The sequence below is a fragment of the Microtus oregoni genome, unplaced genomic scaffold (assembly GCF_018167655.1).
Source record: "Microtus oregoni isolate MIOR12 unplaced genomic scaffold, Mior012 000005F_ref0000423, whole genome shotgun sequence".
In the NCBI taxonomy this organism is placed as follows: Eukaryota; Metazoa; Chordata; class Mammalia; order Rodentia; family Cricetidae; genus Microtus; species Microtus oregoni.
The window spans coordinates 35,603,156-35,630,511 of NW_024543064.1; the positions used below are offsets into that span (position 1 = coordinate 35,603,156).

At 50.5% G+C, this 27,356-nt stretch overlaps 1 protein-coding gene across 1 annotated transcript; it reads left to right on the forward strand.

Annotated features, from left to right (window-relative positions):
* Nucleotides 1–7,024: 7,024 nt before the first annotated feature.
* Faah (fatty acid amide hydrolase) lies at nt 7,025–27,345 on the forward strand. Its single transcript, XM_041651752.1, has 15 exons — nt 7,025–7,387; nt 16,731–16,844; nt 18,793–18,927; nt 19,122–19,255; nt 19,343–19,549; nt 19,761–19,801; nt 20,034–20,158; nt 21,404–21,529; nt 21,949–22,046; nt 23,418–23,517; nt 23,754–23,794; nt 24,688–24,727; nt 25,159–25,267; nt 25,968–26,113; nt 26,312–27,345. The coding sequence occupies exons 1-15, from the start codon at nt 7,193–7,195 to the stop codon at nt 26,438–26,440; spliced, it is 1,740 nt and encodes a 579-aa protein (XP_041507686.1). The 5' UTR covers nt 7,025–7,192; the 3' UTR covers nt 26,441–27,345.
* Nucleotides 27,346–27,356: the final 11 nt, after the last annotated feature.

The window sequence follows — 27,356 nt, forward strand, 5'->3', positions numbered from 1 at the left end:
TAAAGTTTTTTTTTTTAATTTATTTATTTATTATGTATACAACATTCCTTCCATGTATGCTTGCACGCCAGAAGAGGGCACCATATCTCATTATAGATGGCTGTGAGCCACCATGTGGTTGCTGGGAATTGAACTCAGGACCTCTGGAAGTTCAGTCAGTGTTCTTAACCACTGAGCCATCTCTCCAGCCCGAGTTTTTATATTTTTAACAAAAGAATTTATTTTTTAAATTTCTCTTATTGGGGGCTGGAGAGATGACCCAGTGGTTAAGAGCACTGGCTGCTCTTTCAGAGGACCTGAGTTCAATTCCCAGCAACCACATGGTGGCTCACAACCATCTGCAATAAGATCTGGTGCCCTCTACTGGCCTGCAGGCATACATGCAGGCAAAACACTCTATAATAAATAAATAAATCTTTTAAAAAAATTTCTCTTACTAGAACGTTGTTCCTTTTTGAATGCTGTGATAAAATACCGTGACCAAGGTATTAAGACTTTCATTTGGCTTATGAGGTTAGAGTCTATGATAACAGAATAAAGGAATGACTGAGAGCAGCTAGAGAAGCAGTACATGTCTTTTTTTTTAATTTATTTTTTATTTTTTGGTTTTTCGAGACAGGGTTTCTCTGTGGCTTTGGAGCCTGTCCTGGAACTAGCTCTGTAGACCAGGCTGGCCTCAAACTCACAGAGATCCGCCTGCCTCTGCCTCCCGAGTGCTGGGATTAAAGGCGTGCGCCACCACCGCCCGGCCGGTACATGTCTTGATTCACAGGACAGAGTGAGCTAACTGGCAATGGCAAGAGTCTTTTGAACCCAAAGCTCATCCCCAGTGACAGAACTCCTCCAGCAAGGCCACACCTCCTCCAGCAAGGCCACACCTCCCTAACCCTTCCTAAACAATTCCACCAACTGCAGACCAAGTATTCAAATATCTGAGCCTATGGGGACCATTCTCATTCAAACCACCACATAAGTGTGTGTATTCTTTCTCTCTATGCCTCCCTCTCTTCCTCTTCTCTGTTTCAGCTTACTGCTAGGATTACAAGTACAAGCCACCATGCCAGGCTTGATCTGTAAAGAATATTCCCTCAGGTGAGTTCTTCATATAACATTGATTTACATACAATCTACCATGAATATGTTCTCTATGGAATACAACATAAATGCGTAATACTATTCTATTAGGGCTTCTCAAGAACTAAGGCATGTGCTGTTTTGCATATCTGGGTTTCAAAACTGGTTTGCCACCCATAAGCTATCTCCCACTCCATCTTGGTTGATGGGAAGGCATGCGAGCTGACTCAACACACTGATATGTTCAGAACACAGTGAAAACCATGACGCTTCAAGATCAAACTGTTTCTATAGTCCATTGCTGTGGCTCATTTTCACACACACTAGTTTGTGTTATTTAATTATACATGCCAGGTAAGGTTGGTTCTAAGGACTTTAATTTTAAAATGGCAAAATCGTTCGCTTTTACAGTTGAGCAAGCCAAGTATCAAATGGCTAAAAGACTGACCTCACAATTCCAGTTCAGTTACGGGAAAGAACAATCATAACTTCTGTTTGCTTGTTTGAGACAGGGTCTCTCTGTGTAGTCCTGGCTGTCCTGGAACTCTTGGTGTAGACCAAGTCAATCTGCCTCCTGCGTGCTGGGATTAAAGACTCAGGCCACCACTTGGCCTCAAGGTTAGATGCCCAACTTTAACATTTTATGTAAGCTGGGCATGGTGACTTGCCCATAATTCAACCACTTGGGAGGCTGAGGCTGAGGCAAGTTCTAGTTCAGCGTGAGACCCTTTCTTAAAACGACAGTAAACACCAAAGCCATTTGCTTTACGTGCAAAGGTGGCTGTGTTAGGATTAGGGTTACGGTTAGCACAGCATAAATACAAGGCGAGGAAAACGTAGTTTAGGTGTGGCCACTAGCTTCCCCCGCTTACGGCTAGGAACTTTCAGTAACAGTTGTGAAGTCTTGTCTGTGTCTGTTGCAGACACAGAGACAGGAGGACGGAGTTTTGAAGAAGCAGGTTTGGTTCACAGTTGGGCCTTCTCATGGGGAAGTTTTACGTCACTAGTTATCTACGCTTCTCAATTACTCAACTGAGCAGTGGGGTTTAGTAGTCTGCCTCCCCACCCTCCCTTCTCCTTCCTCATTGTGTAGCTCAGCCTGGCCTTGAGCTTCCTATGTAGCCCCAGCTGTTCTTGAACTTGTGGTCCTCTACTCTCAGCCTGGTGAGCATCATTGAGAGAGTACAGGTGGGGATCGCTATGTCCTCGTAAGCTAGTGTTTTGCAACAAACATTTTTATTATCTGCGTCTGTGGATTAGCTAGTTCATTTGGGCTTGGTAAGACTCACCCGTGTGTCTGTGGTTCTGTTTGGCTGGTTTGTCCGTGTAAGAGCCTGAGCAGGTATAACTGGGCCATCACTGTGTAGTTGAGGATGATGTCGGCACTCCTGGCCTCTTGCCTCCACCTCCCAGGGGCTGGGATCACAGCCACCACTCCCAGCTTTACTGGGGTCATTGTCACAGTCGCTATAGCACAGAAGTCAAACTCCAAACTCAGAAGGGTGGTAGGAGGCCCAGACACCGGTGTTTAAAGACCCAGCAGTGTCTTGTGAATTGTAAGGGACCCACAGGACACTGGTTCTGCGTGTGCCCCACTTTACATGCGGGGCTGGAAGTTCCAGTATTAGTGTTTGTGCTACCCTAATAAAATGCCTAAGGCTGGGTCGTTTACAAAGAAGAAATTGTGTATTCTTACAGTTCTGGAATGTGGGAAGTCTGGACCAAGGCATCCTTGGATTTGGCCTTCAGGAGGGATTTGCTTTGCTCTGTAGGCGACAATTTGTTGCTGTCTCCTCAAATGGTGGAGGAGGCAGATGCTGTTCTCACTTGGAAGAAGAGTGCATGGGCAAAGATGGCAGCTTTCTTTCCTATGTGTGCCAGGTAGGCCCTCTGCTAGAGTTACACCACAGCCCTTGCACCTCTTTGTTTATTAGCTCCTTTTTTTTTAATCCTGGCGTTTCTTTTATAAGGTTATTAGTATAGATGGGGCTGGACAGATGGCTCAGCAGTTAAGAGTTTGGTTGCCAGTACCCACCCATATCTTGTGACTCACAACCTTTTGGAATTCCAGCTCCAAAGGATCTTGCAACCACTTTTGGCCCCTACTGGTACCCACACACACATGACAGTTACTCACACAGACACAGATAAATAAAAAACATCAAAACATCTTTTAAAATATAAATATGCATGAAGACAGAGTCCTCATGACCTAGCACTTCCCTGAAAAGGCCCAACTTCTAATATCTTGTTAATTAGGTTTCAGAACACCACTTTTGAAATAGCACATATTAAAACCACATCCACGAGGATTGACTCAGTAGACATGCTAAGGAGATTGCCTCAACTCTAGATAAAGGACTATAGGCAACTAAGGACTTTGGCAATAGGAGAAGTAGGGCTGGAGAGATGGCTCAGTGGTTAAGAGCACCGCCTGCTCTTCCAAAGGTCCTGAGTTCAATTCCCAGCAACCACATGGTGGCTCACAACCATCTGTAATGAGATCTGGCGCCCTCCTCTGGCGTGCGGGCATATATCGAGGCAGAATGTTGTATACATAATAAATAAATAAAAAATCTTTAAAAAAAAAATAGGAGAAGTAGTCTTCTCCAGAGGTGAGCACATCAAATGCTTAGCCCTGAAAACATACATAAAGCATAACGTTAGGTAGATGGAGCAGGTTGTATTTATGTATTTAGGGATATATATGTATATATACATATGTATATATATATACACATACACACACACACACACACATATATATATATATATATATATATGTAACAATCAGAGGGAAAAAAGGCCATGGGGTTGAAAGAGAACAAGGGGGATAAATAGGAGAGTTTGGAGGGGAAAAAGAAAAGAGGGGAATGATTTAATTCTCTCTCTTTACACACACACACACACACACACACACACACAATCAACAAACCCACAGCTCTTCCTTGCAGCTTCTCCCTCTCTCTTTGTGTTTTCCCTCTGTGCAGTCCCTGGAAAAGCTCACAGAAATGAAGGAGACAAGAGCAGTTAAGAGCTCTCCCAACTCCCAGAACAAAGATTTCAAAACCCTCTGGGAAACACACCGCTGACCTCCTTTTGGGGACTTTTCTGTCACCTGGCAGAGGTGCCTCTCCCTACCTCCAAGGGAGTTTAGGAAACTATTACTTGTCTCCTCAGTTGAAGGCTATTACTTAGCTCCTCACAGTCGCTTGGCTCGGCTCAAGGTCACCAGCTAATTAGGGAAGGACTCTGAACCTGTTCAGAGAAGCCATCAGGATCCACAGAGTTGTGTGAAGGAAGGGAGTACAGGGACGTGCCGTTTTGGTTCCCACCTCGCAGCTACCTGCCTGATAACACGGTAGAGCCCTGGAACCCTCTCCCCAGTGAGCTTCACATGAATCTGCTCTTCCATTCTAGGCTTCATGCTCCAGCTCATAGGGAGCAATTCTCCTCCATACTGCCTTCTCCCAAATGCTCGGATTGCATCACAAGCCTGCTGAGAGGAAAGAGATAGCATTTATCAGACCCTACCAAAGGTAAAATACTGTTGCAATCGCCTTCCTTGAACTAACTTGTTTAATATCTATAAAACTGTGAGTCCGTACTAATCCCCTTTCAAGGTTAAGGAAATAGGGGCAGAAGAGGTTCATGTGATTTGAGTCATGATAAGCAGAGAATTAGGGTTTGAATCCAGGCAGTCTGGTTCCTGAGCTTGAGTCTCTCAGACCAGAAAATCCCTCTCTGTGGGTCTCTATTTTTCTAATAGCAACAATGCTAATGATGGCTAACATGCGTGAGTGGCTGCAGGCTAGGCTATCCTGGCTCTGCTACACCCACTAACTTCTTACACAAGTCCTAGAGTGTTGAGAGGTATTGCTATCTTCATTTTACAATGAAGGAAACAGGCTCAGAAAATCACATAAGGAGATCCGGATAACTAGGCAGTCTCACTCCCGAGTGCTGTGTGCTGAATTCCTGGCTTTCTAGCCCAAGGCTCAGAATCCAGGACTCTTTGGATGGATGTAGCATGACCTCTTAATTGGGTGTGTTTGGTTTGGTTTGGGGGTTTTGAAGACAGGATCCTGCTGTATCCAAGCTGAACTTGAGTTTGAAACCCTCTAGGCTGCAAGTGCTGGGGTTACAGGGCTGCACCACCACATCCTGTCCTGCTTTCCAAGGCTGTTTATCAGGTTTGTTATTGGTTATTTCCCAGTCTCTCAGCAACGGGCCTTCATTTAGGAGCAGGGGTCGGTGGAAGACTGAATCACCGGATCTGAGAAAGTGAAGTGTGAGCACCAGGAGGGGATCCTCTCGCCCAGGCCACCCACCAGATCCTCCGCAGGAGACCTAATCAACCCAGAGCTTGAGGTTAAGGCCTCCAAATCTACTCTTACCCCACCCCCATCCTTTTGAAAAGTAAATCCAATTTAATATGTCCCCAGGGAGTTTACTGCGTAGAAAGGCCATCATTAGAGCACACACAAAAGAATGCTTTGTAAATGGAGTCCCCGAGGCAGCAGGACAACAAACTTGGCCACTAGGCCTCAGGAACGGCCAGTACCAGTCTTGCTGTGCATATTCTTGTTGGAATTGCAGGCATGCAACACTACACTCAGCTGAATTACTCTAAAAATAAGAAGCGTAATAATTTAGTTTCTCCTTAAAAAAGAAAAGAAACAGGGGCTAGATGGCTCCGCGGTTAAGAACACTGACTGTTCTTCCAGAGGACCCAAGTTCAATTCCCCAGCATCCACATAGCAGCCCACAGCTGTCTGCAACTTCAGTTCCAGGACACCCTCACCTAGACATACATTCAGGGCAAAACATCAATGCACATAAACATTATATATATATCACTCACAACTTTAATCCCAGCACACAGAAGCTAGGCAGAGACAGGTGTATCTCTGAGTTTGAGGCCAGCCTGGTTTACACGGTGAGTTTAAATAAGAAAAGCCCAAGGCTTAAGGTGTGACTGGGGACTGGGACTTTAATGAGAACCTCGCAGGTTCCTAACAGTCCTTTAAGGTACACATAATTACCACCCCTATCAGATTCAGAGGTAAAGACACCCAGGGACTCAGAGTTTCCATTTCTGAGTGCTGAGATAACCCTACCCCACAGTGCCTCACTTCCAGAGGCAGCAGCGGCAGTACTGCTTAAAGAGTAAAGCACCACTTTGAATAAGACTGGAGTCTGCGTCTTCACTCAGTGTGACTCAAAAAAGTTATTTAACCCCTCTTGTCCTCAAGTTACCTCACTAAAAAAGTGAAAATAGAAGTGCCCTTCTCACAGGATGAATCACATAAAATTCTGTGAAAGCAATCTAGCCAGAATTAGGATGTGCATGGCCCTCATATATGGCCCCCAGTGATGGGCACTAGGTCCCCAGGGAGGGCTCCGGTTCAGATGAAGTTACTGTTGTTTCCTGGGTGTGAAATCTCAGAGGGCCTTGGTCTGGGAGAGGATAACCTATGGGGATCGTCTTTGTGAAGTGGATGAGGGCACCCAGGGTAAAAGACTCAAGGTCTGGGGCGTTAGAGGAGAGGCCACCTGGTGGGCGCCTCAGAACTTCTCGTGCCCAGAGGGCTAGCCCTGAGCCCAGGCGAGATGGACGACCAGCTATGCACAACCCCGTGCCGCTTGGCTCTCCAGGAAAGATGCTGAGACGTTAGGGGTTATTATTAAGCTCCGCAGCACGGGGTCTGCTTAGGTGGGCCTGTTCTGGGGGCTCTGGCGTGGTCGCGTTTTCTGGGAGGGAGCTGGAGCTGTGGGGTGCGCAGGGCGGAGACGCCGCCAGGGGCCTGGTCCAGGAAACCCGGCAGCCCTGGTGCTTCCGAGGGCGCCCACGCGGAGCTCAGCTGCTCCGCCTCTCTTAAAACGCCGACACGCCGGGAACGAGCCCAGCAGGCGGCCAGGCTTGACCTTGACCGTTGGCTTCGCCTGCTTTGCTCTGGCTGCCCGGCAACGGCGCGCTCCCCGCTCCCCGCGGGCCCGCGGTTGATCCCGCCCCTCCCTCAGGCGGAATCGCTCGTGATCCAGGCCGGGTTTTGCAGCGGAGCTGTTGGGTTGCGCGTGCTGATTCCTCTCCCGTAGCAGCGGGCTGCGAGAGATCATGGTGCTGAGCCAAGTCTGGACCACGCTGTCCGGAGTCTCCGGGGTTGCCCTAGCCTGCTGCTTGTTGTCGGCGGCGGTGGTCCTGCGATGGACCGGGCGCCGGACGGCCCGGGGAGCGGCGGCCAGGGCGCGGCGGAGGCAGCGAGCCGGCCTGGAGACCATGGATAAGGCGGTGCAGCGCTTCCGGCTGCAGGTGACGGCGGGCTCCGGGGCTGGGGGTAGGGGGGCGTGGGGAGCACGAAGTGGACGAGGCAGCACTTGCAGCCGCCTGGACGCCAAAAGGCCGACTGGCGGGCAGCTCAGGTGTGAGCGAACCTGGGAACAAAACCCCTCCCCGAGCTATCGCATTCCGTACACTTTCCGCGCCAGGTGCAGCGCGAGGAGAAGCGGAAAAGAAAGGGACAGGACAGGTCATGGAGTCTGGACATTGTACTGGTTTAAAGAGGAGCTTTGCTCCGCGCCAGAGAATCTCGATTATTGACTATCAACACTCTAAAAACAAAAACAGAAAGCGCTAACGTGAGACTCAATAGGTAAACTAGTGTTCAGGACTTTGGAATCATGCTCGATGATGGCCCAGATAGCTTAAAGTTCATGTTTGTTAATTTGTGCATGAGGATCTTAAGAGAGGGGTTAAAAAAATAGACGCCTAGGTGCACAGGGAGTTAGTGGCGAAGCCTCTCTAGAATCTAAGTCCTTCCCGGTTTCTGCCGCCGGTCTTTCATATTCATCACCTCACAAACCTTTCTGCAAGCATCCTTCTAGCGGCTTCTCCTGCCTTGGTCATTTCAATGTGTTCGTTTGGAGGTGTGAGAAAAGAGTTTGGGGGAAAGGTTAGAGAAGGTGTCTGCAAGAGGGTGCCTTTTCTCCTGTTGTATGAAACACTGGCCCCAGCTAGAAGCCCAGATGTTGGACTCCAGGTGTGCTTATGTGCTGAAGGATGGAGGAGTTGCTGTGGGTATTTGTGGGATCTGACAGGTTGGAGAGCTCCCAGGCAATGGGGACAGTAGGAGTCAGGAAGGTGTTTCGGGACCAGTATCAGTGAAAATTGCATTTTGCAGGTGCTCAGTTGCAGGTAGTGATTTTTGAGCCAGAACCGCAACGAAGTGCTTTGTGGAGCTCAAGCTCACAGCAGTGGACAGGAATTGGCAAGGGGTGGGGAGGGTGGAGTGGTAGTGGGTTTTGGATACCCAGCTGTGGGCTTGAATGCGGGAAAACTGGCTGACTGTAATAGTCTGAATTTACTCCCCATCATCACCAAGCCTGGGGTATATTGTATATATTTATTGAGATAAAAGTGTCTCTGGTTCTGCCCGAAAAGCTTACCATCAGTCAGTGTTTAGAACTGTCTCATTCCAGGTTGGGAGGTTCAGATCCCACACTGGCCACCTCCTCTACCTGAGCACAGATTCTCCGCTACCTCCCCCTTTTCTCTCTGCCCATGGCCTCAGGATACTGGTAATGATCCTGGGCTAGACCTGGGGAGCCTCGGCTGCTCCTCCATGCCCTTCTGTGCAGCCAGCTGAGTTCTGCCATCTTCCAGCACAGCTTGGGGAGCAGGCACAGGAATCTGCCCACAGTTCTGCCTACAGGAAGGAATAATCTTAGCCATAAGGAATCCATTTGCCTGGGAGAGCTGGGGGTTGAGGGCTGGGAAAAGGCTGGGTCTTCTTGTATTTCCCCCATTTCTTATAAAGTAATTGTCCTTCAGTCTCGTCAAGAACCGAAGAATCTGTTTTGCCAAAGATTGTTTTAGGGCAGAAATTTTGGCTCTGAAATACAAAATGTGGTTTGCATATCTTCCTGGAGCCAACACCTAGCCTCAAACACCAAATTTAGCTTTTTCAGGAAGGGAAACTGGCCTTGGGGTTTCAGGGGCTGGAGCCTCTGTGTTTGTTTGCTTGCTGTTTTCTTTGTGTTTTAAGCAGGGTCTCATGCTTCCCAGACTGGCTTTGAACCCCTGATTCTCCTGCCTGAGCCTCCCAAGTGCTGGCAAATACAGGCCGTACCACTACACTCTTATTCCCATGTGCTTTTTTAGCAAACAGAAAAGACGTTCATATTCCTAACATGGTCCGTGTCCCCCATACCTCTCTGTCTCGCTGACCTGACTGAGTTAGAGACCAGCTGAAGAGACTCTCCCATTTCAGCCATTTGAAGAACTAGGGCTTCAGGTGTGGGCTGCCATACTTACTTAAGGGTTCTTGATGACAATAGCTTTGTTGACCTCATGGGGTGGTTAGGATGTAGGAGCTTGATGTAAAATCAGCCCAGCCCTGGGATCTACCCTTTCCCTTCTTCACCCCACAGAACCCTCCTACCAGGCTCTAGCTTCCTTGAGTAATGAGAGGTGGCACCTGAGGCTGCCTCTGGAGTCTCTTCTAGTGTTTCCTCAGTCTGTCCTTGAATAGTAAGGGGTACCTGGGAAGGTAGGGTAGCAAGGGGCACCTGGGAAGGTAGGGTAGCAAGGGGCACCTGGGAAGGTAGGGTAGCAAGGGGCACCTGGGAAGGTAGAAGCAAGTGTACTTCAGTCCCTCTGGTAGATACTACACAAAGTTTACTTTGTGCCAAGGGAGACACAAGATGGCAAGGAGGGCATGGGCGCCTCTGAGTCACCGCGGTTCACACAATGGTTCCCCTTCCAGACTCTGGAGCAACTCTAGGGAGAGGTGTATGTCTGCTTACTGTCGATTGATGGAAGCTTATCAGCACCGGTCTTTCCCCTACTTCTCCCAGCTGCCCCTGAGTAAGTTTTAAAAAACTTTAAAAAGAAATTATGCCTGGCGGTGGTGGTGCATACCTTTAATCCCCAGCAGTTGGGAGGCAGAGGCAGGTGGATCTCTGTGAATTTGAGGCCACCCTGGTCTACAAAGCAAGTTCCAGGACAGTCAGGACTGTTACACAGAGAAACCTTGTCTCAACAACAACAAAAAAGTTTTATGTGTATGAATGTTTGGCCTACATGTATGTTTGTGCACCATATGCTTGTCTTGTGCCTACAGAGGCCAGAGAGGGTATCAGACCCCCTGAAAATGTAATTATAGATGGTCATAAGACACCATGTGGGGCACTGGAAGAGAAGAAAGTACCATTAGCTGTTGAGCCATGTCTCCAGCCCCTCTCCTGCACTGTTTCTACACTGCAGACAAGAACCAGCCCCAATAGACTGTTGAGGCTGGAAGCATTGTCACAGGACGTGATTCCTGTTACAGGACGTGATTCTTGCTTCAGGGCCTTTGCATGTGTGTTTGGATGTACTCTTGCTAAAGCCCAGGCCTTTGCAAAGCCCAGGCCTTTGCGCATGTGTTTGGATGTACTATCTCATGCATGCTCTTGATAAAGCTCAGGCCTTTGCACGTGTGTTTGGATGTACTGTCTCATGCATGCTCTTGGTAAAGCTCAGGCCTTTGCACGTGTGCTTGGATGTACTGTCTCATGTGTGCTCTTGGTAAAGCTCAGGCCTTTGCACGTGTGTTTGGATATAATGTCTCATGCGTGCTCTTGGTAAAGCTCACTGGTCCTACAGATGCTCGCCCTTCATTCAGATCCATTGTGATTGTGTCTCCCGGCCTTTCCCAAGCCTCCCTTGCACTCTTCTTTGAAATGATTCCACCGATAAATCGAAAGCACTGTTAGACTATGAGAATGTCTTGGCCAACTTTGTGAGCAAATGGAGGAGACAGCTTGAAATAGAACAGAGATAAAAATCTATGAGAGAAAAGGAGACAGCCCTAGAGTCGGAAATTAAGACGATAGATGGTTCAGGAGAGAAAGAAGCATCTGGAAGAGGAGCGGTGCCTACAGGAGGCACAGTGGCTCCCTCTTGAAAAATGTCTCACTTGGTGGTGGTGGCGCACGCCTTTCAGGTGGATCTCTGTGAGTTCGAAGCCAGCCTGGTTTACAGAGCAAGTTCCAAGACAGCCAGGGCTACACAGAGAAATCCAGTCTCAAAAAACCGAAAAAAAAAAAAAAGAAAAAAAAAGAAAAAGAAAAATGTCTCCACACTTGGTGGCCATACAGCTATCTGGAGATTATTTCCTGGCCCTGTGGCCTCTTTGGGGTGCAGACTTTAGTGATTTGGGAGAAGGAGGATGTCTCAACTGCCTAACGCTACTGAAGACTTAAAAATAGCTGTTAGCAACTGTGTCATCAACTGTCAACAGTGGAGACATTGGAAAGAATTGAAATGTGTGTGAGAATGGGGGTTGTCTTAGTCAGTGTTCTATTTCTGTAAAGAGACACTATGGCCACAGCAACTCTTATAAAGGAAACATTTAATTGGGCCTGGCTTGCAGGTTCGGAGGTTTAGTTCATTGTCAGCAGAACGGGAAGCATTGTGCGCAGGAATACGTGGTGCTAGAGAAGGAACAGAGAGTTCTGTTCTGCACTGGCAGGCAGCAGGAAGAGAGAGACACTGGGCCTGGCTTGAGCACCTGAAATCTCAAAGCCCACCCCCAAAGCCACACCTATCCTAACAAGGCCACACCTAACAAATGCCACTTCCTGGCAACCAAGCATTCAGATCTATGAATCTATGGGAGCCGTTCCTATTTATCCCACCATAAAATCCTTGTTCTAGATGACATTTGCAGGGATTTTTGCAGGCATCTTTAGCAAGGAGGGAGGAGATGGTGGCCAAGCTGCCAAAAGTAATTGCCTCAAATGAAACAGTGAACACATACTGTATTACAGGGTCTGTGTTCCAGGCTGACCTTGAACTTGCTATATATTTTAAAGATGACCTTAAACTTCTGATCCTCTGACCTCCACCATGCCCAGGTTTTTTGTTTTGTTTTGTTTTGGGGAGGGGGGAGCGTTTCTTTGTGTAGCCCTGCCTGTCCTTGAACTTGCTTTGTAGACCAGGTTAGCCTCAAACTCAAAGATCCCTCTGCCTCTTAAGTGCTGGGATTAAAGTCATGTGCCACCACACCAAAAAAAAAAGATTTATTTACTTTCTATATGCATTGGTGTTTTGCATGCATGTGTGTCTGTGTGAGGATGCCAGATCCCCTGGAACTGGAGTCACAGACAGCTGTGAGCTGCATGTGGGTGCTGGGAATTGAACCCAGGTCCTCTGGAAGGATGGTCAGGGCTCTTAACTGCTGAGCCATCACTCCGGCCCCTTGTTTTGTGTCTTTGAGACAGACTTGTTTTATAGTTCTGGCTGGCCTGCAGCTCACTATGTAGACCAGGCTGGACTCAATTCATGGTAACCCTCCTGCCTCCGTCTCCCAAGTGCCAGGATTATAAGCATAAGCCTCCGTGCTTGGAAAAAATACGAAGCATAGTTTGTGTTTATTGTGGGAAGGGAGAGGCAAGAGCAGGGCTTCATACAGCGTGACTGCTTTGTGGGAAAGAAGAGAATGACCATGGATAGCAGTAGTGTGGGCTTTTCCTACCCCTTTGTCCTAGTCCTCAGAAACTTCGGTTTCCTTTCAGAACAGGGTCTGGGAAGAATGGGTGAACCTTGGTGTCTCTGTGTGGTATACACGTGTATATGCATTCATGTGTACGTGTACACATGTGTGTTCCTATGTGTGGAGGCTGGATGTCAGATATTTTTTCTATTACTCTCCACATTATTTTTTGAGACAGAGTCTCTTCTTCTTTTTTTTTTTTTTTTTTTTTTTTGGTTTTTCGAGACAGGGTTTCTCTGTGGTTTTGGAGCCTGTCCTGGAACTAGCTCTTGTAGACCAGGCTGGTCTTGAACTCACAGAGGTCTGCCTGCCTCTGCCTCCCGAGTGCTGGGATTAAAGGCGTGCGCCACCACCGCCCGGCCCAGAGTCTCTTCTTGAACCTAGAGATCACCAATTCAGTAAGATAAGCTGGCTAGTGAGATTCCAGGATCTTCCTATCTCCATCTTCCTCTCACTGTTTTTTACTATTTTTAATTATGTGTGTGTATATGTGTATGAGTGCAGTGCCCAGAGAGGCCAATGGATTCTAGAGTTACAGGCTATGAATGCTGTAATCAAACTCAGGTCCTCTGTAAGAGCAGTATATGTTCTTTTTTTTTTTTTTTGCAGTATATGTTCTTAACCCCTGAGCCATCTCTTCATCCCCCTAGATATTTTTAAGATTATATATATATATAATCCAACTAGGGTTATGGTTTGGGAAGAGATCATGAGTCTGTGTTTTTCTTCTGTAGCTGGTTATATTAAAAGAATAAAAACCCCAAGTAAGTATTACATCATTTAACAGATTTGGGGAAGTGCTCCTTGGCATTAAGAATGGGTTCCCAGGTTGGGGCAGGTGTTGGGCGGAGCTGTGTCTGGGTGAATGGGGAAGTGTGAGGGAGTGTTGATCCAAAGGTCGTCTGATAAGATCGTGGCTGGAAGCACCTTCAGGAGCTCACTCTGACTCTGAAACACGGCTCTGTAGACCAGGTTGGGCTTTGCCCTTGTATAGACCTGGCAGGAAGGATGGGTCACAGGGGCAGGACTTAGCAGGGTGGTAGTCTGGGGAGGAAAGGGTGAAGCTGGAAAGGACTTGCCTGTCTGAGGGTCCTGGGGCACACTGAGGTGGAGCCATGTTGAAAATGTGGGAGACAGTGATTGCAGAAGGAAGGACGGAATTCACTGCACGCTCAGCTGCTCAGTTGCCTTAGGTGGAGCTTGGTGGAGGATCAGGAGGCATGGGACAGGCAGAACAGATGGGAGCTCAGAGAGTGAAAGCCAGGAGGGCAAACCCTCTCTGGCCTCCGAGGTTGAAGACAAGTACCAGAGGAACCTGGAGGAGTCACCCTTCATTCAGGTCATGGCTAAAAGGTCACCTCATCAGGTAGACCGTCCATACAACAGCATCCTCATTTCCACCAAGACTGTTTCTCTGCCGGCTCGCCTTACCTCAAGCTGCCTACCAATGTCTTGTTTGCTTGCTTAGATGTTGATTTCCCGAATGCAGGAACCTTGCGTTCTTGTTTATTTCCGTATGCATGGCCTCTCATGTGCTCCTTTGCTGACTGACTGACTGAATCGCACTGTGAGCAACAGAGAGGTGGTAGCGGGGGACCCTCGGGGCTGCTATTTCTATCCGAGAGACTCTGAAGAGAGTGGCATGTGGCCTGATACCTCTGAAGACCCTTGGGAGGCATGACGGACGATACAGCTATGTATACAAGCGATTCTCTGGTGACCTTAGCAGGAATGGAGGATGTGTTGAGCAATGGGGTGGTAGGTAGTTCAGTGTTTACTCATTGGTCTGATTCTGAGGAGGGCCCAGGAGGGTGTTTGCAGGCAGAGCTGACCCCAGGGACCGGAAGCCTTGGAGGTCTGGCAGGCGGGTGTGCCTTAGAGCCCTCCTCCCTCAGAGAGCAATTCTTTCCCACTCTGCCCAGGTGCCACTCTCTACCACACCCTGTTTTATTCTTTCAGTCCCTCACTATCTACTGTTCATATCTGATATGTCGTAGCTTGCTTTCTGTTGCTGTGATAAAGCGGTACAACCAAAAGTGAGTTGGAGGTTTTATTCCAGCTTACAGGTTATAGCCCATCATTGAGGGAAGCCAAGGCAGGAGTTCCAGGCAAGAACTGAAGCAGAGACCTTGGGGGACGCTATGTACTAGTTTGCGTTCCATGGCTTGCTCAGCTGGCTTTCCAAGGACCACGGTCCAGGGGTGGCACTGCCTACAATCATTAATTTAGAAAATGCCCCACAGACATGCCCACAGGCTAATCCGATGGAGGTAATTCCTCCACTGAGGCCCCCTCTTCTGAGATGGCTTCAGCTTGTGTCAGCTCGACAAAGAGCTAAGCAGCACAGTTACCTATTCGTTCGTGGCTCCTTCCTCGTCTTGCATAAGCGCGTGGGGCCAGGTTCAGAGCAGGCCCTTCATACCTGTCTGGAAATGAATGTGTCAGTCATCCCCCTTTGGATGTGGTCTTCAGCCACTAACGTAGCATTTTTTTTTTTTTTTTTGGTTTTTTCGAGTCAGGGTTTCTCTGTGGTTTTGGAGCCTGTCCTGGAACTAGCTCTTGTAGACCAGGCTGGTCTCGAACTCACAGAGATCCGCCTGCCTCTGCCTCCCAAGTGCTGGGATTAAAGGCGTGCGCCACCACCGCCCGGCCTAAGGTAGCATTTTAATGGGACTCTTGTTGATTCAATTCCCTGCCAGGGCTTGTGTGCTGTGGGTGGTTGTGCTGGTGGGGGGTAGAGTATCCATCCCTCCCTCCCTCCCTTCCTCTCACCTTCCCTCCCTCTCTCCCTTCCTTCCAGATTTATTTCATTTTATGTCTATGAGTGTTTTGCTTGCAGGTATGCACATGCATACCTGGTACCTACAGAGGTCAAAAGAGAGCATCAGATCTCCTAGAACTAGAGTTACAGATGGCTGTGAGCCATCATGTAAGCCAATCCCAGGTCCTCCGCAAGGGCAAATACTCTTCACCACTGAGCCATCTCTCCAGCCCCACTCTTTACCTTTGTGGTTTTAAACAGAGCACTTCCTTTCTCTTAGCTTTAGTCTTTAAATCTGAACATTGGGAATGGTAGTAAGAGCTAATGAAGACATGGAGTATCATAGGTTTGGTGTTGAAAAGCCTGTAATCCAGCCAGTGGTGGTGGTGGTGGCACACACCTTTAATCCCAGCACTCAGAAGGCAGAGGCAGGTGGATCTCTGCATTCTAAGACAGCCAGGGCTGCACAGAGAAACCCTGTCTTGAAAGCCAAAAACCAAAACCAAAACCAAACAAAAGCTTGTGATCTCATCTCCTTGGGGCTGGGGACAGGGGAGGAAGATCTTGAAAGTTCAAGGTTAACCTGGTCAGGATAACTGAGACCTCTTAAAAAACAAATACAATCAGGTGTGGTAGAGCAAATCTCTAATCCTAACACTTGAGAGAGGCAGGCAGATCTCTGAATTTGAGGCTGTCTTGGTCTACATAGTGAGAACCTATCTCAAACAAAACAAAATATACCCAAAGGATGGTGAGGGACACTATAAAAGCACTGACTTCTGAATATGTATGACATGGCTGTTAAAATCAGAACATGATTTGGACACACACAATAACAACAAATGAAAACCAAACAGAATACCATGAAGAAAGTGGGAACAGGCCTAGTTGGGAAGAAGGTCAAACGGGTGTGTGTGTGGGTGAATAAGAGAAGGTAATGGGGGATGGGATATGATCACAATGCATTATATAATAGTAAGAAACTGTCAGAAATAGAAGAAAAGAAAAGAAAAAATGAATAACCCCGTGAGTAGGGGTGGGGACCCAAACAAATAAAACGCTCAGTGCTGTGCATGGCAGGCTTCAGGCAGCTGTGTTGGATGCTGGTCTAATGGTGCAATAATCTGTCCGGGCAACACCCTGTCCCTCATCATTTCCTGTCCAGCAGACTTCCCAAGATGACATTTGCACTGGTCTGGGACACCAAGGCCCACCTAGGGTGGTTTCTGGTGTCAGAGCTGCAGGTGGTACCTTCTCTAGGGATATTAGCAAGTGACAGTGAACCTGAGCTTGTTTACTGTTGAGGACTGAGTGGCAAAAGTCACCTGTGCAAGACTGATGGAATATGTTCCCCACAGAACCCTGACTTGGACTCAGAGGCACTGTTGGCCTTGCCCTTGCCCCAACTAGGACTGAAGTTACACAGTGGGGAGCTGTCCCCGGAGGCTGTGCTCTTCACCTATCTGGGAAAGGTAAGCCCTAGGCTAACCCCTGCCTTCTTTGCCCAGGCTGTGGGGAAAACCTGGCCTGGGTTGTCCTGCTCCGGATCATGGTAGAATCTCAGTGTCAGGAGCTACCAGGGAGGGAAGGAGCCAGCGTGGGGTGTGTGTGTGTGTGTGTGTGTGTGTGTGTGTGTGTGTGGACACTGAGCATGTTGTCTTAGCTTGAAACCTGGCTTCCAGCCCAGATTTCCCTCTCTCCCGCCTCCACCTCATTGGCCACCAAGTCTGTTCTGTTCCTTTCTGTCTCTCTCCACCCTCCCCCTTAGCCACTCTGCTGTTCACTGCTCTCTTCCTTTTGTGAGCGGCGGCAGCAGCAGCAGCAGCAGCAGCAGCAGTTGCATCAGCAGCAGCAGCAGCAGTAGTAGCTGCAGCAGCCTTGGGGCAGGTGCCCTTTTAGTTCAGCAGGCCTTGGGGTCCAGATCTTCATCCCCAGCAGCGCAGGTGGTGGAGACTTGAGACAATGAGCTCAGGGTCTGCCTTGCTTTGCACCAGTTCCTTTTCCTTGGGATTTCCCCCCTCTGTTTGCACCTCCCAGGTCATGGATTCCATACTGCCCAGCAAGCCCTCCCCTGCCCTTGCCCTGCTGGGTGCTCCCTCTCCCTGCACAGGCAGGGCTCGACTTTTCCCCTCTCCAGGCTCTCCATGGGTAATCCCTGTGGATAGGGATTGTTCTTTAATTCTTTAAAAACTTTAAAGTATGTGTATCCGTGTGTGTGAGGGAGTATGTGCATGTGTGCAGATGTTCTTGGAGGCCAAAGAGGGTGTCAGGTGGCATGGAATGTGAATTACAAGTGGCTGTGAGCCTCCTGGCGTGAGTGCTGGAACCTAAGCTAGGGTCCTCTGGAAGAAGAGCAAGTTCTCTCCCACGAAGCCATCTCTCGAGCCCCGACAGAAAGTGTCTTATTTGCTGGTAAGACTTAGCGCCACATGCATTCTCTTTCCCTTAAGAAGTGCTCAGGGAATATATGTAATAGCAAAGAGGAAGACAGACTATATACATCCTGGTGCATTCTGAGTGTGTTGTGTCTGTGAGCGTGACGCTGAGTAGGTGAGTATCAGTGTCAGGGCTGAGGTGGGTGATGATAGTGTTTGAAGGGACAGCATCCAAGTGGGCGGGAGAAAGTAGGCCAGTGTCACTGACAGACACCAGGCCTCAGCCAAGGCCTTCACTCTTCCTTACCAAGCCCTCGGTGGCCCTTGCACTTCCAGTTTACAACTGAGCATTTTTGTTGCGCATAGGCTCCTCCCTTCCTGCCTTGTGTGGCCCGGTGACTGATGGCTGCGGTTGTGCGTGTGACCACACAACTTACTCTTTTCTCTGGTTGTCTCCCAGGAGCAAGGGAGATCACTCTGTGTCTCCCTTCTCTACCCCTGGGACCCTAGGCCTGTGACTTGAAGGTCTAGGTGTCTACTGTCAATTTGTCATTGTTTTGGGCCTAACCCTTATTTCTTTACTGAGGTCAGTCATGTGTGGGACTCAAGAGTCCCAGGGGAAAAGGGAAGCTTGACTTGGCCCAGTGTGAGCCCGCCACAGGGCAGAGGATGGAGTGCCAGGGTCTAGTCTAGCTCAGCTGACTCCCAGCGTGACCTGATGTGGATATCTGCTCCTGTCTGCCTCCCTGGGCAGAGATAGAACTTGGAATTATGGGAGCAGCGGCCACTGGTCTTCTAGCTCATCCTCCGCTGGGTGCCTCTGAGGACAGCATCCTGCTCCCTAGCCTGGCCTGGCCCCACGTCTCGTTCTCTAAGAGAGCCTGGGTGAAGCAGGGTGGGTACTGGGCCGGAGTTCATCCTCTGTGCTGCTGCCTCTGAGCCGTGTTTCTGGTTACCCTTTCCCTTGTAGGAAGTGTAGAAGGGGGGAAACGTTTAAGAGAGGAGCTGTCTTTCTTCTGCTTTGTGTCCATTTCCCTTTCCCTAGGCCTGGGAAGTGAACAAGGGGACCAACTGTGTGACCTCCTATCTGACTGACTGTGAGACTCAGCTATCCCAGGCCCCACGACAGGGCCTGCTCTATGGCATCCCTGTGAGCCTCAAGGAATGCTTCAGCTACAAGGTATGCCCTCCCTGGTGTCAGCCTTCCGTACTTCCTCTGCTCTGTATCCAGCTCTGGGAGCTTAAAGGATGCCTCAGGTCCAGAAACCTCGGAGACTTGGGCTGGCCAGTGTGCTGGTGGTGGGAGTGTCCCTAAGCTGCTGAAGGGTCCTGTCTCCACCATGGTGTCTTCTTTATACCCATCTCTCCCCGAAGGGCCAAGATTCCACACTGGGCTTGAGTCTGAATGAGGGGGTGCCATCGGAGGGTGACAGTGTGGTGGTGCAGGTGCTGAAGCTGCAGGGCGCCGTGCCCTTCGTGCACACCAATGTCCCCCAGTCCATGTTAAGGTTGGTCCTTAGGAGCTGGGTGAAGTGGGAGTAGACAGGGGAGAGTTGTCCACGTGACCTGAGCTAACTCTTTGCTGCTTCCTCCAGTTTTGACTGCAGTAACCCGCTCTTTGGCCAGACTCTGAACCCATGGAAGTCCTCCAAGAGCCCAGGTGGTTCCTCAGGGGGTGAGGGGGCTCTCATCGGATCTGGGGGCTCCCCTCTGGGCTTAGGCACGGATATTGGAGGCAGCATCCGTTTCCCTTCTTCCTTCTGCGGCATCTGTGGCCTCAAGCCTACCGGGAACCGCCTCAGGTACGGTGGGCACGGACCTTTCAAACCCCCTCATGCATGCATGACCCAGGAGTGATTTACTAGCCAGTATTTGTAAGGGTGCCGGAGGGGGTGAATATCACCGGCTGCGCATGGTTTCTCTGCCAGTGCTGGGGGTTCAGAGCTGGGGCATGGGCTTGGGTGAGGATAGAGTGGCCGCTGCTTGTTTCCAACATCTTGTGTTTCTGACCAGCAAGAGTGGCCTGAAGGGCTGTGTCTATGGACAGACAGCAGGTGAGTGGGGCCTGGGACACTCTTGGAGCCCTGGAGGGCGGGGGGGGGGGGGGGCTCATCTTGATCTGCCTTCACCCCCGTTTTGCCTGTGGGCAATATCTGATTGCCAGGCTAATTCCCACTGTCCCTTCTCACTCTTACTCTGGAGCCGTAGGCCAGTCCTTACTCAGACCCAGAGCTCCTTAGGGGCCAAGTGACGCCTCTTCCTTCCCTTCCTTTCCCTTCCCTACAGTGCAGCTTTCTGTTGGCCCCATGGCCCGGGATGTAGAAAGCCTGGCATTATGCCTGAAAGCCCTACTGTGTGAGGACCTGTTCCGCTTGGACCCCACCGTTCCCCCCTTGCCCTTCAGAGAGGAGGTGAGCGGGGGTGGAGGTGGGCAAGGGAAGTGAACTCTAGAACCCAGGCGATGCGGGAAGCATTGACTGGAAAACCCTTTCCTGTGGCAAGGGTAGGCCTGGGGCAGCTGCTACTCCACATTTGGCCGCCAGGTGGTGCCCGTGCCTGCGTTTGGAACCTCTGGGGTTTTAGCCTGTGTGGCTGAGGACGATTAGTTGGGTTCAGAGACTCCTCAGAAAGAAACTGGACCTGGGTTGGATTTGCTCTTAGGAAATAGCAGCGTTTCTTGCAGTATTCCTGCCCGTATCCCCAGTAAATAGGCTCCTTGGCAAGTAGGCTGAATGAGCTGAGAGCCGTGTGAAGTGTCGTCTTCCCAAATATTGATCCGAAGGGACTGAACAGCTTAACTCCCTGAAGCTGGGGGAGCCCGCTTCTTAGTGCCTGAGAGGGAAGGGCAAGGTGGGGCCTGCCTAGGTGGATCTTTCAATCTGGAGTTGGGCTAGATGTGATAGTTAGGGATGGGGCTGGGGGAGGGGGATACAGAAAGAGGGGGAGCTTGAGTGAGAGACCCAGAGTCTTGGTGAGTTGGGGAGAAGCAGGGAACCAGGAGAACCGTGGAGGTTGTCTGTATTTATGTACAGAGCTTTTGGGGGTGGTCACAGTGGAGTCATGCAGACACAAGCAGTATGTCATGTCTACTATGGGATGCAAGCTCCACTTCCAGCAGTCCAGCCTTTCTTTCCCCATGCTGGCCTCTCCCCTGTCTCTGTGAAGCTGCCTTGAAGAGCTGAGGGTCCCCAGGCAGGAGAGTGCCGTTGGTACTTTTAGGAGTTGGGTGGATGGGAAGGACAGTGTGGGGTAGGCTTTTCCTTCTTAACAGACAGATTCAGACATCTAGCCTGAACCCCTTCTGAGAGGGGAGAGGAGAGGTGGGAGGCCCCTGTCTGGAGGTCTGGACTAGTTCTCACAGAGCGAGGGCAGCTAACAGAACTTCAGCTCAGAGGACAGGATGCATGGGCTTCAGTCTTTGGGTAGCCCTAGTTCCCTTTTAGGACTCTGGGAACCCTAGTTCCTGCTCTGAGTCACCATGAAGGCATCTTGTGAAAGGGTCAGAAGTGAAGGGATTTGGTGGTACTGAAGGGGAAAACACGTTAGGGGGATTCAGCTTGTAACGTCGTAGCTGTGCTTGACTGAGAGACCTGTCTCTAAGCATCCTGCGTGGGCCATTCTCTTCGCTCAGGCTTATCTCTGATGTTTGCTTCTAGGTCTACAGAAGCTCTAGACCCCTGCGGGTGGGCTACTATGAAACTGACAACTATACTATGCCTAGCCCAGCCATGAGGAGGGCCGTGCTGGAGACCAAGAGGAGTCTCGAGGCTGCTGGCCACACGGTATGGCATCTCCTCTCCTCCGGGGGAGCCTTCCTGATACCCATGGACCTCCCAGGCCCCTTCATTCCCTGTTATTTAGCCATCTGGGATGAGAGTTTTGGCTCTCTGAGACCAGTGCAAAGATGACCGAGGTGGGAGGACCGGGATGAGAAGTGGATGGAGGACTTAGCCTGTGCTGGGCGATGTCTGAGCGATGATGTACCGCTCCCTAAAGAGTCCCAGGGACCTGGGACTGTGGGCCAGTGGGTTTTGGTTGATTATCCTGAGACAGCTTCATGTGTGGCTCCAGTCTTCTCCTGATGTCCTGGGTCAGTAAGGCTGACTTTGTGATCATGTGGCACAGATCGTCCACATGGCCCCTGGGGCAGCATATGAGTTACGGGAACCGAAGGCTGTAATATACCCTTCAATCCCTGCAGCTGGTTCCCTTCTTGCCAAACAACATACCCTACGCTCTGGAGGTCCTGTCCGCAGGTGGGCTGTTCAGTGACGGTGGCCACACTTTCCTCCAGAACTTGTGAGTGCTGTTGGGCTTCAGGATGTAGGGTGGAATCAGAACAATGTGCAGAGAGGCTGGGCTCAGTGGTTAGGAGCACGGGACATTCTTCCAGATGATCCAGATTCAATTCCCAGCACTCACGTGGCAGCTCACTTCTGTCTGTAACTCCAGTTCCAGGGCATCTGGTGCCCTTTCCTGGCCTCTGCAGGCACCAGACACACAGTGCACAGATATACATGCAGGCAAACACTTAGATGCATAAAATAATACAATAAATTAAAAACATGTGCAGACTCAGGGCGAGCAGCTGGGCCCTGTGACCATCCCCTGGACAGGCCTTTGCAGCACACATGGAAGATCTGGGCTTCTGGGCAGGGACCATGTTGTCCTAGCTGTGCAAGTTGAGCCTGGAGATAACTCACTAGAGACTATGGAAGGGTGACAGTGTAACGGGAGGCTTTTTTTTTTTTTTTTTTTTTTTTTTTGGTTTTTCGAGACAGGGTTTCTCTGTAGCTTTGAAGCCTGTCCTGGAACTAGCTCTTGTAGACCAGTCTGGCCTTGAACTCACAAAGATCCGCCTGCCTCTGCCTCCCAAGTGCTGGGATTAAAGGCATACATCACCACCGCCCGGCCTTCCCTGCTGTTTGTTAAGGAAAGGGGTTGAGTATGGGCACCAACCTTTCCTGAGCCAATTCTTTCTTTTCAACCCTCAATTTCCCTTTTTCTGAGTTGGCGTGTGGAACAGACTCACTTAAGAGGCTTGCCAGAGAGCAGTTCCTGCCAGCTGTTTGCAGAGGCCTGAGACAGGTACCTCCTGGAGACATTATGACTAAGCTGGCCAAGGCAACAAACCTGCTCCTTGGTCTCACTGTAGCTCAGCTTGGTCCCTGCAGCCTTGCTCAGTCAACGGCTCAGCCTGTCATATGTCACTATGCCAGCTCACCCCCCCCCCAGCAACTTCCCAGCAGCTAAATATTGCCGAGGCATCAGTAGAAAGAGGCTGGATTCTCGCAATCCAGCCGAGAATGAGATATTCCTGGGTTTCTTTGAGCTTTTGAACCAGACAAGGAAAAGCTTCCTGGGCAGCCTGTCATGTAGCCCCATTTCTAAATGTAGGCTGGCATCAGTGCTAAACAGAAAATGCCTAAGGAGACATTTCCCTCAGTCCTTGGTGACCCTAGGGCTGCCTCCCAGTCCCTACTAGGGGTGGGTATCCCAGCGAGCAGCAGAAACAGTGTGCGTTGGAAAGAGGTCAAGTATGACTAAATACCACAGGAACTGGGTGAGGCAGGAGGTGGGCTGGGCCACTGAGTCCACAGGACTGCAGTCATCAGGGAGGGAGGAGGGGAGGGGGAGCGGAGCACCTCACCTAGGCCTTTTGTCTTCCAGCAAAGGCGACTTTGTGGATCCCTGCTTGGGGGACCTGATCCTAATTCTGAAGATACCAGGGTGGTTGAAAACACTGCTGAGCTTCCTGCTGAAGCCTCTGGTGAGAGCTCCAGGCATCCAAGGACGCAGCCTCTGGGCCCCCATCCTATGGTGTTCGTGGTCTCTAGGTGTGGCCAGGCATGGCCTCGTCTCTCCTCTGACTGTTCTCTTCCCCGTCCCTCGGTCTTTAGCAAACTTGTTTGTCAAAAGGGGTGTGACCCGGACCTGGGGGGTGGGAGGACATGGAAGAGGTGGCATAGAGGACCAGTCACTGACCCTGTGTCTGTTCTGGTACAGCTTCCTCGACTGGCAACCTTTCTCAAGAGCATGCAGCCTCGGTGAGAACTTTTCCTATACCCTGATGCCTGCCCCTGTGTTTCCCCAGCTGGTCTTGTCTGCATCCAGGTGGTTTTGACTGGAATGCCTCTGGGGAAAATAAGTCCTAAAGTTGAGGTGTCTAGGCAGAGAGCTCGACTTGGGACCATCAAGGTGGGGGGGTCCTGATCCTGTCTTAGGAGGGTCCTGGATCCTCAGGAGGACAAGGGCCCTAGTGCAGAGCAGGACAGGCTAGATAGACGGAAGCATAGGGAAACAGACCAGAAAGGTTAGCCTGAGCTGGGGTGGTCTGGGGACTGTTGGTACCAGGGGAAAACGGGAAAGGCTTTTAGGAATCTGAATTGAACTGTCCTGGACCTGGTCCTGCCCACTCCTTGGTGACTGGGTCTTCAAAATCAGGACATGAGCCATCTCGTTTCCAGTATGACATCTCTGGACTTACTCCTCTCACGTCTAGGTATTGAGAACCTTTGATAGCCCTACCCTCTCTTGTAGGCCAAGGGTCATGAGGAATCAGGTCTGGTCTAGTGCTGTCTTGGCTGTGAAGTCATTAAACCATCCAGCTGTGGCCCTTGAGATCCTGGATATTTCTATCTAGACAGCAGAGCCTTGATTTCCTCTCTCAGAGATTCCCCTGGGGTTGAGTGAGATCTAGAAGGGGCGAGAGCAGGGCATATGATGTTGATGCTGATGCTGATATGTTGTTGATGCCGATATGATGTTGATGCTGATATGATGTTGATGCTGATATGATGTTGATGTTGATATGATGTTGATGCTGCTTATGATATGATGTTGATGCTGATATAATGTTGATGTTGATGCTGCTTATGATATGATGTTGATGCTGATGGCTGTCTCTGTGTTGGCTGGTGACCTCACTCTGTCTGTCCAGGTCAGCTGGACAGCTGTGGGAACTGCAGCATGAGATTGAGGTAAGGTCTGAGTCCTGGGGAGTAGGAGGGTGCAATTGCTCAAGGCATCTACCAGTGGCATCTCTGACAGCTATTGTCACTGGGGCCCTGGGGTGGCCTGCCACTTCTTCCTCTCTAGAGACTGTGGCTTGGGCCCTTTTGTGATGTTCATTTGCCCAGTGCCTGTCCGGGAGTCTGGGTCATAGGGCCTCTGTCCTGAGCCTCTCTTTGTTCCTCTTGGACTATCCATGTTAGTAAGTGCCAAAATACTTTGGCAGAAAGTATTTTGCCCCTGGTATTGTTTATACCATCAAGGGGTAGCTCTTCTGGTATCATGGTGGTTCAGTTCAGATCCAGATGTTAGGGCCAGAGCCCTCTCAGTGTCCATCAGACATCCTGGGGTACCTTGGGTCTCTCTGAGTGCCTCCCCCAGTGTGTTCGTGTCCCTTCAGATGTACCGGAATTCTGTGATTGCCCAGTGGAAAGCTATGAACTTGGATGTGCTGCTGACCCCCATGCTGGGCCCTGCTTTGGATTTGAACGCATCAGGCAGAGCCACAGGTGAGGCCTACTGCCCTTCCCTCAGTACTCTCATTTCTCCCTCCCCACTGAGGTCAGCCCTGTGAGCTCTGGTGCTGTGGGTAGAAAAGGAAGAGTTCTGGGGGACACCCCCTCCGTGGACCTCACTTGGACCTCACTAGCTTGTTGGCTAAAGAGATGGAAGATGGCCGGGTGGTGGTGGCGCATGCCTTTAATCCCAGCACTCAGGAGGCAGAAGCAGGCAGATCTCTGTGAGTTCAAGGCCAGACTGGTCTAGAAGAGCTAGTTCCAGGACAGGCTCCAAAGTTACAGAGAAATCCTGTCTCCAAAAACCAGGGGGTGGGGGAAGATGCGTGGAATGCTGGGAGTGGATGAGTTGTCTGTTCTGAACACTATTCCTGTAGGAGGTCTCCTTGAAGAGCCTGTAGTTTGGGGAGGTGATGTTTGAATCTAGGGGTTGTTTAAGCCGAGAAGATAGGACCAGCATTCCAGGTCAGAGAATAGGGAAGCTGCATGGGAAAAGGCACGGGGCAAGTGTCAGGGAGTCTTGCTGGCTTCTGTGCTTTGCCACAGACCTCAGGCCTGGGAAAGGGGGTTTTGTGTGACTCTACAATCAAAGTGCCATCTTATGTGCGAGATGAGGATGGGTCACTTAGGCCCAGAGAGGACAGTTGGCCCTGCAGGTGGCAGGGATTGCTACAGCCAGCGTCTTGTGTTCCAGGGGCTATCAGCTACACCATGCTCTACAACTGCCTAGACTTCCCTGCGGGGGTGGTGCCTGTCACCACTGTGACTGCTGAGGACGATGCCCAGATGGAACACTACAGAGGCTACTTTGGGGATATCTGGGACTCTACACTGAAGAAGGTAAAGCCTGCCCAGCCCCTAGCTCACTGCTACCCAGACCCCGCTGCTGTCGAGGACAGAGGCCTAGCACTTGCAGGCCTGGCCAGCCTTTCTCAGAATAGCCCTGTGCCTGCCGCTTGCCCTCCCCGCAGAGTACGTGTTTCCTGAACCTGGGGTGTGATCCCGTTTCTCCCATCCTGATGTCTGTATCCCCTGTAGGCCATGAAGAAGAGTGTAGGCCTGCCAGTGGCCGTGCAGTGTGTGGCCCTGCCCTGGCAGGAAGAGTTGTGCCTGCGCTTCATGAGGGAGGTGGAGCAGCTGATGGCCCCTGAAAAGCAGCCGTCCTGAGGGTCATCACCTGCCCAGCTCTGGAGGACCTGAACCTACGAACTCTGTAGCCCTGTCTAGTCAGGATACTACCACCTGTGAGGAAATGCCGAGCCCAGGGAAGAGGCATCCACCTGCCCTCCCTGGACCCCTGCAGAAGCACAGGAAACCGCGCCCCCACCCCCAACACACACTGCCAAGTTTGGACCTTGCTCCCTTCTCTGGTCCTCTTTTCATCCTGATCCCCTACTTCATGTGGCAGCCAGCAGGAATGGCCTGAGCCAAGGGTCACCAACAGTGAAACAGCAATGCATTATGTATTTTCTGGGTGTTTCTGTTAGGGTTCTGGGAACCAGAGCCTGCTGAGAGGGCTGGCCTGAACCTCTAGAGCCAGCTGCAATCTTGTCATTCTCCTGCTTCCAAACCTCCCCGATGTCACCACCCACAAGATGGACAAACGGGCATGTTCTCGGCACTTGACCCTGTCTTTTTCCTTTTTTTGTTGGGATTCGGCCCAGCTTTGATGGACACTGCCCCTGGTCTTCCTCCACTCCCTCCACCTCTGCCTACATGCCGCCTTTTTTTTTTACCTCTCCTCTTAGTACTTTGAAGCCCATCACACATGTCCCCTTTTTTGTTCCAGGAAACCTTCTGTCGTTCCTCTGGGCCCCAGAGGGTGTGGGATCTTTATTCCCAGTCTGTCCTGTAGGTGGAGTGGACATCGGTGGAGGGTTGTCCTCCCTGAGGATACTAGCTCTCCTCAATGTCTCCTATTACAGACAGCACAGGGCACCAGAGAAAGCAGCTGGGTTGGGCTGCAGGGAGCCAGGTGGGCACACCTGGCCCTGAGCTGGCATTGTTGGGAAGAAGAGCCACCTGCCTGGGAGGAATAAAACAAGGCACTCTGTGTTGGTTACCACTGCTGACCAAGGCCTGG